This window comes from Sminthopsis crassicaudata, chromosome 2, assembly GCF_048593235.1.
Source record: "Sminthopsis crassicaudata isolate SCR6 chromosome 2, ASM4859323v1, whole genome shotgun sequence".
Lineage (NCBI taxonomy): Eukaryota > Metazoa > Chordata > Mammalia > Dasyuromorphia > Dasyuridae > Sminthopsis > Sminthopsis crassicaudata.
Window position 1 is genome coordinate 501034719 of NC_133618.1, and position 13427 is coordinate 501048145.

The window sequence follows — 13427 nt, forward strand, 5'->3', positions numbered from 1 at the left end:
TAGACCTTCTGAGCACATCCTCCTACCCCATATGTCATCTGCCTTTTTAAGTCTTTCCTTCTCTCCCTCCCTCTGCGGTCCCCATCCTCTGCCTTTTTTGTTTTGACTTCAGGTTCTTTGTGGATGACCAGGGTACTCTGATCATTCAGAGCGTGGCCCCAGAGGATGCTGGGAATTACAGCTGCCAGGCCATCAATGAGGCTGGCACAGATGAGCAGACTGTCACACTCTTTCACACAGGTATCAGTCTCAGAGCTTGTCTTCTCCATCAGGGGGTGGGAGGATACAAGTGTGAAGTTTTTCCCAATTGGAGTGAATTAAATTTTAACATCATAGCAGCTCATATCTCTTCCCAGGTGATTCTTCCCTAGTTGAGTTGAAAGAATAAGCTTTTAAAGGATGAGGACATCAGTTTTTTTTGGTCCTTTCCCTGTTCCTATCAAGGCCCTCGTTCCTTTGGAGGAAAGTTGGTAACAAGAATTCTTTTCTCTCCCCAGATCCCCCATCTGTCTCTGTCCTGAGACGTGTGGTACGGGCTCCAGTTGGGGAGGAGGCAGTGCTGGAGTGCAAGGCATCTGGGGTCCCTCCCCCCCGAGTCATCTGGTACAGAGGTGGGTGATGGAGAGGACACAGCTTCTGACAATGAGTCTAACGTTGGGGGTGGAAAAAAGGGGAAGAAAGCTATAGTTAAGTCAAGGAAAATGACCCTAGGTAGATTTGGGAAGAAGCTCCTCTTTACTTCTAAAAGAACTTCTTATCCAGAAGAAGGTGAAAGTAATGAGAATATTGAACCTTGAGAAGAGAAGACATGGGAACCTGAGCTATTTCCTAGCATCTGAAGGATTCCCATATAGAAAGATTAGTCTTATGATACTTGTCCTCAGTGTGGAACCAAGAGTATGGGTTAGAAGTTGCAGAAGTGGACTTTGGCTTGCCATAAGGCGAAGTTGTCTAACAATTAGAGTTGTATCCATGGGGAATGAAGAGCATCAAAAGGCAATTGGATAGAAGGGCTTCTGCACAAATACTGGTGTCTTAATTTAGCCTCTGAAGTTCTATGTAAAGGGGATTTGGGGAACCAATTATTCTCTCTGCTCATGACTGCCGATTTCAAATGAGAGATACAGGGAAAAGAAAGGAATAAGGTCGAAGAAGATGTGGAAGTTGGGAGTTGCATGGAGAGATGGGGAGAAGAGACTAGATAAGTTACTCTGGAATTCCAACCATGTTCACAGATTCTGAGAAACTGGAGATATTTCTGGGTCCTTGGGTGAGCCCTGGAGTCCCTTTGGGATTTTACACTGGAGCCTGGGGACTATCCTAGAAGAAAACTACTCTTCTAATTTGGTCTTGATATTGAAATATGTGTATGGTGAGGGTTCAGAGAGGGGGAAGCAGGGAGAGAGAAAATAAAGAATAGAACTTTGGACTTTTCACCTCCTCACGTTTTCTGTAGATTTTTTTCCTACTCGCAGAAGACAAGCCTGATTTACCTGAAGATAATGTACAGGGAAGCTTAGGATGAGAGAAGGGGAGCCATTTGCTTCAGGTCACAAAGTATATTGGCAACGCAAGGCACAGGGCATAGTTAGCCATCCTGATCCTGATCTCTGCATGATCCCCACTTGACCATGTTCTCTCACCTACTATCTTCTCCCATCCTTTCCTACTCTGGGGCCCAGGAGGTCGGGAAATGATCCTGGCTCCCGAGGTGGCTCATACTGGAATTCTGCGGATCCAAGAAGTCCAGGAGAGGGATGCAGGCAACTATATCTGCAAGGCAGTGAATGAGCTGGGAGCAGCATCAGCTGACATCAAGCTGGAGGTTGGATGTAAGTCTCTTCCCTGTAGTCCCTGTTCTCCCTTTTTCTTCTCTCTATCTCCCCATCCCAACCAATCCCCAACCTCCTTCTCCAGCCCTTATCATTATAGCTGGGCTGAGCAAGGAGAGCAAAACACCCCTTAGTGTCTCATCATGCTGGGCATTGGACTGAGAGCGCTGGAGGCTCAGCCACACGCTGAGCCAACCGTAGGACAGATGAATAGAAATGTTAAGCCAAATGTCTTTTGGGCTGTTGGCTACTTTCATCACGAAAGATGAAAGATCCAGGACATATACGTAACTGGAATGAGCAGGTCACTGAAGAGCAAGCGAGTTCAGTGGTTAGACTGGTTAATAGCAGTCATTGTTTCTACCAGACTGATTTATTCAGTATCCATAGAATCATGAACTGTGATCTCATCTTGCAAAAAGACTACCTCTCACCCCAGTCCTGTGAACGAACATTATTGAAGTGTCTGAATAAAACTGAATCATATGATTTCAGCCCTGGAAGGGACCTCAGGATACATTAAATTAGAACAAAGCTTCTTAAACTGACTAAACAGACCCCACATGGGGTCATGTAACTGAATGTGGGGGTCATGAAAAAGTTGGCAACGATAAAAGGTTTCTTAAAGAAAGACCAACAAATTAATTCAAAGTCCAACATGTCATGAATCCGAGGTATTTCTGGTAGTGCTTGCCCATGTGGCATTGCGTGACATCATTGCAGCCTTTATTCTGAGCACCCAACACATTCGCTCTGCACTGCGCAAGCATGAACGTTGCCAGAAATCGCTCAGCTCAGATTGGAGATGGCGTCCAGTAAAAACTTCTCAAGTGAAAAGATTTCACAAGTGGAAAGAGATTAAGAAGGCCTAGATTAAACAATAGACCCCACTCAGGCAGCACTGACCCAGACCCTAAGAGATCACCCAATCCAAATGGGCAAATGGTGAGAGAGGGGACATGAAGTGTGTGGGGGCAAACCCCTAACAGCAGGGTTGGGATTCAAACTCAGGTCTTTTGACTCCCCGTCTAGGGCTCTTTGCATTGTGCAGTGCTACCTCCAGTAAGTGTTTCTCTCTGAGTATACTAGACCCTGGGAGTCACAGAAGGAAAAGAGGTAGTCATGGGGAAAATGGATATATCACATGAAATAATCAGAAAACAATTCAAAGCCAAAATAACTGAGTACTTGATCTGTTGAGTCAGATCATGAGGGCTCTGAAGCACAGAGGAGACAGTGATCCATGGAAGCTGGAGCACTCGAGGGAGCTTCAACATAGAGTGGTAAGGTATGAGAGCACAGCAGACTTGGCTTGGGAAGATCTGAGGTCAAATCCAGCCTTGGACACTTACCAGATGTGTGACCTTGGAATAGCCATCCAATCTCCTCTTTGGTTCTATTTTCTGTAATAGGAGAATAATAAAAGCACTTACCTCCTAGGGGGTTGTAAGGATTAAATGAGGTAACATGGGAAGTACTTTGCAAGCTGAAAAGCCCTTAATTAATGCTAACAGTTATTAGTATTATTAAGAGGGAGGATCTGAGTTGGAGTTTCCTTTACCCCTTTCTGGTTTTTTTTTCCTCTCTCTCTTTCTCAATCTTTCTCTCTCTCTGTCACTGTGCTTATCTCTGTCTCTATCTCAATCTTTCTGTCTCTGTTTCTGTTTCTCTCTGTGTGTGTCTCTGTCTCCCTCAATCTCTCTGTGTCTCTCTGTCTCTGACTGTGTCTGTGTCTCTATTTCTGTCTCTGTCTCTATGTCTCTGTGTCTGTCTCTTTCTCTTTCTCTCAGTCTCAGTCCCTCTCTGTGTCTAGTCTCTATCTCTGCTTCAATCTCTCTATCTCTCTGCTTCTTTCTGTGTCTGGCTCTCTGTTTCTGTCTCAGTTTCTGTGTGTGTGTGTGTGTGTGTGTGTGTGTGTGTGTGTGTGTGTGTGTATCTGTCTTTGTGTCTCTGTCTCTGTCTCTATCTCAATCTCTTTATCTCTGGTTCTTTCTGTCTCTGCCTTTCTGTCTCTGTTTTTGTTTCTCCCCGGATATGTCTTTGTCTCTCTCTTTCTCTCTGTTTCTCTGTCTCTGCTTCTCTCTGTGTCTCTGTCTCTCTCTGCTTTGCTCTCTGTCTCTCCCTCTGTCTCTATTTCTCTCTGTATGTTTCTTTCCCTACCTGTCCTTTTATTCCTCTTCTTCTTCCTTCTCTCTCTTTCCTTTTCTCTTTTTCTGTCTGTTTAATTTACCTCTTCCCCATCTCAATTTCCACCTTTCTCTCTCTCCCTCTCTTTTTTCTTGTATGTGCATATGTGTGTTTGCATGTTTAATCATATAATATATTTCATGAAATGTGTATATTGTCTCTGTCTTTGTGTCTCTTAGTCTCTCTCATCCTGAGTTCTCTCTGTCTCTTCTCTGCACCTCTATAGAATAGTGTTTACTCCTTTATTACTCATCCCAATCCATTCTTCATTATATGGTTATTTGTGTACTTGTTCCTCCCAATAGATAAAAAAAATCCTTCAAATAAAGTAGGAACCCTGTATTAGTTGTTTCTACATCCTTATGAAAGTTGGAAAAATCTTTGTTTAAATCCTTCCTCAGACACTTACTAATTGTGTGCTTTAGATGAGACATTTAGAACTGCTCAGAATGCATAAGATTGGTGACCTTTGAATTTTGTTGTCTTTAACAAAAATGATCAGAAACACATTGGTAAACTTTCCACAGCCAACATTTTATTTTCTAAAGCAAACCTGCATTTTAAAGGAAAGAGAAAGAAAAACTAGGCATCTCTGGCTTATTTCTTGCTACAAACACTTCCCAATATTTATCACTTTTTCTTAGTAAGGAGACTTAAGTAACTACAACCTTCTAAATGCTTTTATATTCTGAACAGGTCTCTCTACCCTTACCCCCAACATAATTTTTTAAAAAATAAAACAATGCTTATTTTCCCCTTAATTCTTCCAACTAATTTGCAGAGCCTATATTATAAGCCAGGCCAGCTTCTCAAGCTATGATTCCCAAGTGCGACTTCTACCTGCCTCACTTTTTTTTTTTAATCTGGCAAATGAGGATTATATCTGGCAGTGCCCATGTCACAGAGTTGTTGTGATGCCCAAATAAGATAACTTGTTTATTGTGTTTTGTAGACCTCAAAGTACTATGTAAATAAGAATAATAAATAATAAATAAGACTATAAATAAAAAAGAATGTAAATAAGAACAATTATTATCATACTGCACTGTTTCTTCAGTAAACAATGAATGGATGAATGAGGAATGGGATGATAGTGCTGGTATCAAATCAGGGATCTTAGATACTAGTAATATAGAGTCTCAGCTAGGAGTATGCTGGGAAATGTTTGATAACAGTTCTCCAAGGAAAAAAAATGTACCCATGACATGCTTTTAAATGCTTAATTAATATACATTATTAACAATTTCTCCATCATTTTCTCTAAACAATCAAGCCTTGATTTGTAGCATTTTTAATTTCTGAGATGTAAATGCTCACACTGAAAATTTAACAATCAGCTCTCTGAAATAGGTTTGAGATTGCTCCAGTACCCCCTGGCCCCAATAAGTGGCTGCAAGTGAGAAGGTCATAGGATTGAGAACGAACAGGGATCTTAGAGATTCCTTAACTCAATTCTTTTTTTTTTAAGCAATGAGAAAGCTTAGTTTTAAAGAGATGATATAACTTTTTCAAAGCCACATATGTAATAACATTCACAATTTAAAAAAAAAGTGATCAACCCTAGGAGGAAAGTGTCTTCATTTTATACCTTGTGAAACTGAGACTGAGAGGGAGTCACTCCTGGTAACATATCTAGTCATTATCTGAGGCAGGATTTGAACTCTGAGTCCAGCTGTCACCTAACTGCCTCTGTATTCTTTCTACTATAGCATGTGTTCCTTGTGCCCTAAGTCATCACAGTGACAGTATCTCACAGATAGCATGTTATAGCTTACAAGACACTCAGTGATATTACAGATGAAGCTAACCAACTCTGGAGTCAGCAAACAAGTTCAATTTCTGCCTATAAAAGCAAAATAGAACAAATTCTGTCTGTGAGGCTTACTACCTTAATCAATAACATTTATTATGTATGGTTTTAGTCGTCATCTAACCTTTCTTAGGCTGTTTCCTATGATATAAAAAGGTTCACTTCAGAAGTTCCTTCCAGCCCAGATGTATGAGCCTAAATCCTATGATCTAGAATGCTGAATCTCAAAGAGGTGTTCATTGAACTGCCTCGTGGAGGGCTTGGTGCAGCATGGAAGCAGTGGGCCTGCTCTTCTGGGGCAGATTTCACTATGAGGTTTCTGGGGTCAGAGAGGAAGAAACAGGTGCCATATAGTTTTGGGGCCAGTGGTAAACAGAGGATACTTTCTGATGGGAAAAGGGAGCTCCTTTTGTACTCCTGGAAATGGCCCAACCCTTTCTGGAGAGAAATAGGGGCTGCCACCTGTTCCCCATAGACATAGTGGGTCCTGGCAGGAAGGGTGTGAAATCAAGTTTGCTGGCCATATAGTGGCAGCTGAAAACTGACCGCTTCTGTCAGCTTGGCAGGGACCCCAGGGTAGGGAATGTAGTGGGCTTGTGTCCCATTTCCTGACACTAAATGAAAAATTCCACTCCTGGTAAATGTTTGAAGTGAGCCAGGAGATGCAAACCTTTCCTTTCCAGGAGGATCTGAGAACATACTGCTATTTTTTTGCTCCCATACCTTTAAAGACCTATCTGTTGGGTAAAGTATCTCTCTAACTTATTCTCCCTGCTGGTATGCCACAAAGACTATCCCACTTCCTTATTTTATTTATTCTAAGTGCTGTCCCAAAGCTGGGTCCCTAATGTCCACGCTTGCTGAAAATCATCAGAGAGATGGAGGGTGACAACCCTTTCTGATAATTCTGAAATTTAGCTACAATATTCCTTGGAATTTTCCTTTTGGGGTCTCTTTCAAGGAGTGATGAGTGGATTCTTTCAATGGCTACTTTACCCTCTGGTTCTAGGATATCAGGGCAGTTTTTCTTAATGATTTTGTAAGAAAAGATATATTTATGTATATATATATATATTTACATGCATACACACAGTCACACATACATATATTCCAGATATACACACGTCTTTCCTGTCACTGCTGACTTTCACTAAATTCTGCTCTATAACTTGGCTTACTTATCTCCCCACACAGGGATCCTTGTCTTCCCTCACTCTTTGCTTCCCCACTGATTTCTCCCTACCCCCTTATTTTTTTATAGATTTTGGAGGGGCTATCCCCTTCATAGTATACATGTAGTGTTGCCTATTACATCCATTCCCAATGTGAGTAGGTTGTTAGAACTATGAGCTCTCCTCCCCACCCCCAATGCCTTGGTATCTATTCTTTCTCTGTACCTCATTTGTATAACATGATTACTATTCTTAGCTTTACTCTGCCAATCTTTCTTTTGAGCTGCCCTATTGTTGATGTAAATCTTAATCATAAAGCACAAATTTTCCATGTTAAAAAAACAGTTTGTCCAGGTTGAATTCCTTAAAATTGCTCTTTGATATTGGTTCTTATATTTTCTGTTAAGTTTGAGTTTGGTTGATAGAAAGACCTGAAAATCTATAAGTTCGTTGAATGTCCATTTTTTTCTCACTGAAAATTATAGACAATTATTCTGGATATGATATTTTTGGCCACAAGTCTAGTTCTTTTGCTTGTCCGTAGATAAGAATCCAAGACTTGCAGTAGTTTATTGTAGCTTCTGCTAAGTCTTGTACAATTCTAATTATAGCTTCAGAGTGTTTGAATTGTTTTTTTCCTGTTTCTTTGCAAAATTTTTTCTTTGATCTAGAGGTTTCAAAACCAATTATTTGGCAATCATATCCCTATGTCTTTTCCACACAGGATCTATTTGAGGTGATGGTTGGTGGATTTTTTCTATTTCTACTTCCCTTCATATTCCTATCACTCCAGGACAATTTTTTTAAGGATTATTTTCTGCATTATTGTGCCAAGATTCTTTTTTTGGTCACAACTTTTTGGCAGTCCAATTATTCTTAAATTTTCTCATCTTGATCTGTTCTCTAGATCTGTTGTTGTTCTTTTGAAATGTTTCACATTCTGTTCTATTTTCTCATTCTTTATAATCTGTTTTGTTATTTCTTGGTCTCTCATAGCTTTGTTGACTTTCCTTTGCCTGATTCTAATTTTCAAAGAGTCATTTTCATTTTTAGATTCTGTACCTTCTTTTCTAATTGGTTAACTTTTCCCCACAATCTTATTTTTCTTAGATAGTTTTAATTTTTTTTCTTTAGTTTTTCCTCAATGTCTCTTATTTGATCTTTGAATTCTTTTTTGAATTGTTTGATAAATTCTCTCTGGGCTGGGAGCCATTTCTTTGGGGTAGAAGATTTTTTTTTTTACTAAAGTGTTCTCCTCTGAAGATGAATTCTGATCTTCCTTGTTCCCATAATATGTTTCAATGGGGGTTCTTTCTTTTTTTCCAGTTCATTTTTTAAATATAAGGTATTAGTATAAGCAACTCTAATTTTAAGGGGAGGGGGATGATGCCTGAAGTTTCAGTTCTCTACTCTAACCAAGAGGTCTACATTTCTTCAAGTGCCCACAGTCAGCAGTACCCCTGCCCCACTGCCTCTGCATTCACAGATGTGCCAATTCCTTCTTGCCCAGGGCTCGTTTTAGCAGCACAGCTGGGCCTGGCATTTCCAATCAGGTGAGGTTCACTCTGTCTTCCCAGACTCAAACCCCCACTAGACAAACAGTCCAGGAGGTAAAAGTGTCTGTGGTTCCTACTGAAGCTTCAGCCACACCCGGCTAGCCCAGGGGTCCCTGCTTGGTGTTTCTGTTGAGCTAGGCCAGTGGTATTCATACTTCAAACAGAGACAGATTAATCCTGACCAGGGGTCTTTTTTTAGATCTTGTGGAGTTGTATCAGGAGAACCCTTGTTCTTCCCCAAGTCTTCTTGGATTTTTACCAGTCTATGTTCTCTGTGAGGCACAAATATGTTCTATTTGTGAGGGAAATCGGGAGAGCTTGACATTCACCAACTCACTCTGCCATCTTCCCAGAATCCTTCATTCACTTTTTTTTTTTCATTGTGCTTTTCAGGTAGTCCAATAATTCTTAAATTGTCTCCTGGATTTATTTTCCATGTCAGTTTTTTTTTTCAATTTTTAAGTAAAATTTTAAGTAAATTTTTTTCAGTTAACTTTTTAAACTCCTTTTATATTTGGCCAATTGTAGTTTATGTGTGTTGAATTTTTTTTTTCATTTCAACAATTCTGGTTTTTAAGGAATTTTTCTTTTTTTCCTATTTTACCAATTCTATTTTTAAGAAGTTGTTTTCTTTTTTTCTCTTTCACCAAATCTCTTTTTAAGAAGTTTTCTTCATTTAATTTCTGTGTTTTCTTTTCCAAACTCTTCTGCAAAGTTCTCATTTTCTTTCCCCATTTTTCTTCTAACTCTTTTAAGATCCTTTTTGGATTCTTCCAAGAAAGCCTTTTAGATTGGAAACCAGTTCATATTCTTTTTTGAAATTTCATCTGGAGCTATTTTGCCTTTAGTGTCCTCAGGGTTTGAATTCTGTTCTTCCCTGTCTCCATAATAACTATATATAGCTCTTTTTGCTTTTTTTGCTCATTTTTAAAGGTTGAGGTCTGCTCCTGGGGCATAAGGGAGGTTGTATTGAACTTCCTCTACAAGTCAACAGGGCTTCACACATTGCTAGAGCTGGTCTGTAGGCTTTCCCATAGCACTGGATGAGCCTGACTAAATCCCACTTGTTATGCTGGGTTCAGGGGTTGGCTATTTGCCTTCTGCAGTTGTATTGGAAGTCTCACAGCTAGTCTGCTGACCAACTGGTCTGAATTTTGGCTAAGAGCCTCCCACTAAATTTCCTGCACCAAGCCTTTTTTACCCTGTGCCTCCCTGCATTGTCTTGTCCTAACTCCCTCTTCCCCTCCCCCCCGCCTAATTAAGTCACACCTTTCCTGATATCTTCTATTGGAAATTTATTACACTTCACTGTGGGTTCTGTCACTTCAAAATCCATTCAGAGGCTTGATCTAATATTGATTCTGAGAGAAGCCAGGAAGAGCTCAGGCCAAGTCCTGTTTATTCTCTGCTGTCTTAGCTCTGCCCCCTCCCCCCAACTTATCTGGAAGGGGACAGCAGGAGGGATGCCACACTTTTGAAGCACTCGATTGAAAGTGAGGACATGTGAGCTGGAATCCTGACTTTAATGCTTACTTTGTATATGATCCTGGGCAAATGATTTCATGACTCAAGGCTTTGGTTTTCTCATCCATAAAATTAAGGGATTGCTCCATGTTATCTCTATAATGTCTTTCTACTCTGAATCCTAGGATCCTTGTACTGAATGTCATCCATGGGGATATTGTCTTAGGCTAATTTGTTATCATAGACAACTTTGTGGGGCAGGAGATAGAACAGTGGTCCTGAATTCAGGAAGTTTCTTATTGTTGTTTTTTAGTCACTTTGTGTCTGACTCTTTGTGACTCCATTTAGGGTTTTCTCTACAGATACTGCAGAAGTTGGTCATTTCCTTCTCCATCTCATTTTACAGATGAGGAAACTGAGGAAAACAGCCTTAAGGTCACAAGTTAGTAAGTGTCTAAGACTGGATTGAACATAGGTCATCCTAACTCTGTGCCTGGTATTCTGTCTATTATGCCACTAGTTGTCTTGGATCTAGGAAAATCTGAGTTCAAATGCAACCTTAAATACTTAGTAGTTGTGTGACCTTGGACAAGTCCCTAATCCTGTCTCCTTCAGTTTCTTCAACTGTAAAATAGGAGTCATAACAACATTTACCTCTCAGGGTTATTGTGAAGATGTGATATTTATAAAGTGTTTAGTATGGTGCTTGACTCATAGTTGATAATTAATGCTTATTCTCTTCCCTTCTGTACAGTGAAAAGAAATATTAGCCACTGGAGTGATTTTTGGTTTTATTTTAACTAGAGAAAGATTTCTTTTTGTTACTTTTAAAGCCCTTTGGACATATCCAAATTCCTCTATAGAATGATTGAATCAGTTCACAATTCTACCAACAGTGCATTAATGTCTGATTTTTCCCACATTTCCTTCCAACATGTATCATTTTCCTTTTCTGTCCTATTAACCAATCTAATAGATATGAGGTTGTACCTTGGAATTGTTTTAATTTGAATTTCTCCAATCACTAGTGATTTGGAGCATTTTTTTTCTCACATGATTATAGATAGCTTCATCTGAAAACTTCATATTTTTTGATCATTTATTAACTGGGCTATGGCTCTTATTTCTATACCTTTGATTCATTTCTCTATATATTTAAGAAATGAGGTCTTTATCAGAGAAACTTTTTTCAAAGTTTTTTTTAAGTTATCATTACTAATTTTATTTCTCCCCCTTTTACCCTGTCCCCCATCAAAAGTGTTTTGCTTCTATCTCTTCCCCCAAACTGCCCTCTTTTCTATCACATGCCCTTCCTTCTCTTGTCCCCTTTTCCTTCCTAGAATAAGATAGATTTCTATGCCTATTGAGTGTGTATGTCATTATTTTTTGAGTCAACTTTTAGGAGGGTAAGATTTAATCACTCTCCCCTACCTCCTTATCTTTCTATCCACTGTAGAAGCTTTTTCTTGCCATTTTATGTGCAATAATTTAGCACATTCTACCTTTTCCTTTCTCCCAGTACATTTCTTTTTTTCTCCCCTTAATTTTATTTTTTTAAGATATCGTCCCTTTATATTCAACTCATTTGTGCCCTTTGCCACCCTCTCTCCATACTCTTTCTCTCTTTCTCTTTCTCCTTCTAATTGTCCTAATTATGAGAAAATTTTTTATAAGTTATAAGTATTGTCTTCCTATGTAGGAATATAAATTAAGTTCCATATTTTCTCCCTTTTCTGCTTACCTTTTTATGCTTCTCTTGAATCTGGTTATTTGAAAGTCAAATTTTTTATTCATCTCTGATCTTTTCATCAAGAATGCTTGAAAGTCCTCTATTTCAATGAATTTCCATTCCCCTTCCAGTGGATTTTTACTCAGTTTTACTGGGTAGGTGACTATTGGTTGTAAATCTAGCTCCTTTGCTCTCTGAAATATATTCCAAAATCCTCTGATCCTTAAAGGTAGAAATCACTAAATCTTGTGACTGTGAATGAAAGATATTTGAATTGTTTCTTTCTGATAGTTTGCAGTGTTTTCTCCTTGTATGGGAGCTATAGAATTTGGATGTAATACTTCTGGATTTTCAATTTGGAATCTCTTTCAGAGGTGATTGGTAGATTCTTTCCATTTCTCTTTTATCCTATGGTTTTAGAATAGCAGGGCATTTTTCCTTGGTAATTTCTTGAAAAATGTTGTCTCAGCTCTTTTTTTAATCATAACTTTCAGGTAGTCCAATGATTTTTAAATTGTCTCTTCTGGAACAATTTTCTAGGTTAGTTTTTTTCCAATGAAATATTTCACATTGTCTCCTATTTTTGTACTCTTTTGGTTTTGTTTGATTGTTTTTTGATTTCTGTTTGTTTCTGTTTGTCAATTCTAATTTTTAAGGAATAATTTTTTTCAATGAGCTTTTGTATCTCCGTTTATGTTTGGCCAATTCTACTTTTTAAAGACTTCTTTTCTTCAGTAACTTTTTGTATCTCTTTTTCTATTTGGCCAATTTTGATTTTTAATTCATTCTTCTCCTCATTGGCTTTTTGTATCTCTTTTACCATTTAGCCTAGTCTGTTTTATAAGGTTTTATTTTCTTCAGTATTTTTTTATGTTTCCTTTATCAAGCTCTTGACTTCTTTTTCCATGATTTTCTTGCATCATTTTCATTTCTCTTTCCAATTTTTTCTCTACCTTTATTAATTGATGGACCCTTTTTGAGCTCTTCCATGACCTAAGACATTTAATTAAAAAAAAATTTTTTTTTGAGATTTTGGTTATCGGAACTTTGACTTTGTTATCTTCTTTTGACTATGTTTTGATCTTCCTTGTCACCATAGTACCTTCCTGTGATCAGGTTTTTTCTGTTGTGTGTTCATTTTCTCAGTCTATTTCTTGACTTTGAACTCTTTGTTAAAGTAGGATTTTGCTTCCAGGCCGGAGGGCATGCCTATCCAAGCTTCAGGGGTTTGTGAAACTATTTTCAGAGATAATTCTAAGAACCTGTAAGTTTTCAGTTATTCCACTCTAAGAAGAGGTGTTTACTGTTTTTCTGTCCTGTGCTCTAGTCTGTGAATGACCACAAGCATTCTTTTCTGCCCTGGAATTGTGAGAAAGGTCCCTATTCCACTGTGGCAGCAAGCTCTAGTGTACTAGTGCTTCTCATCCTGGCAGTGCCACTCAAGAATGCAACCCAGATCTGAGTATGGGCAAAGCAATAGAGTTCTGCCCCCTGTGCCAATAAAGAAACCCTTGTATTCTCTTTCTAATCAGTTCCACCCCCTTACCATCTGTTAGATGAGAGCTCTGGAAGCAGTTGCTGAGGCAGCTGATTCAATGGCTCCCAAAGTCTGTTCTTGTATTGTTGGGATCTGGGCTGAATTTTGGCGCAGCCTGTGCTGGATTGTGCTTCACAGCC

At 39.0% G+C, this 13427-nt stretch overlaps 1 protein-coding gene across 1 annotated transcript in view; it reads left to right on the top strand.

The window, feature by feature from the left end:
- The window catches only part of HMCN2 (hemicentin 2), a 192083-nt gene that overhangs the window by 52285 nt on the left and 126371 nt on the right, over window positions 1-13427 (top strand). The window contains 3 exon segments of the mRNA XM_074293875.1: window positions 113-240; window positions 498-611; window positions 1683-1832. Of these exon segments, the coding sequence (XP_074149976.1) occupies window positions 113-240; window positions 498-611; window positions 1683-1832 (392 nt within the window).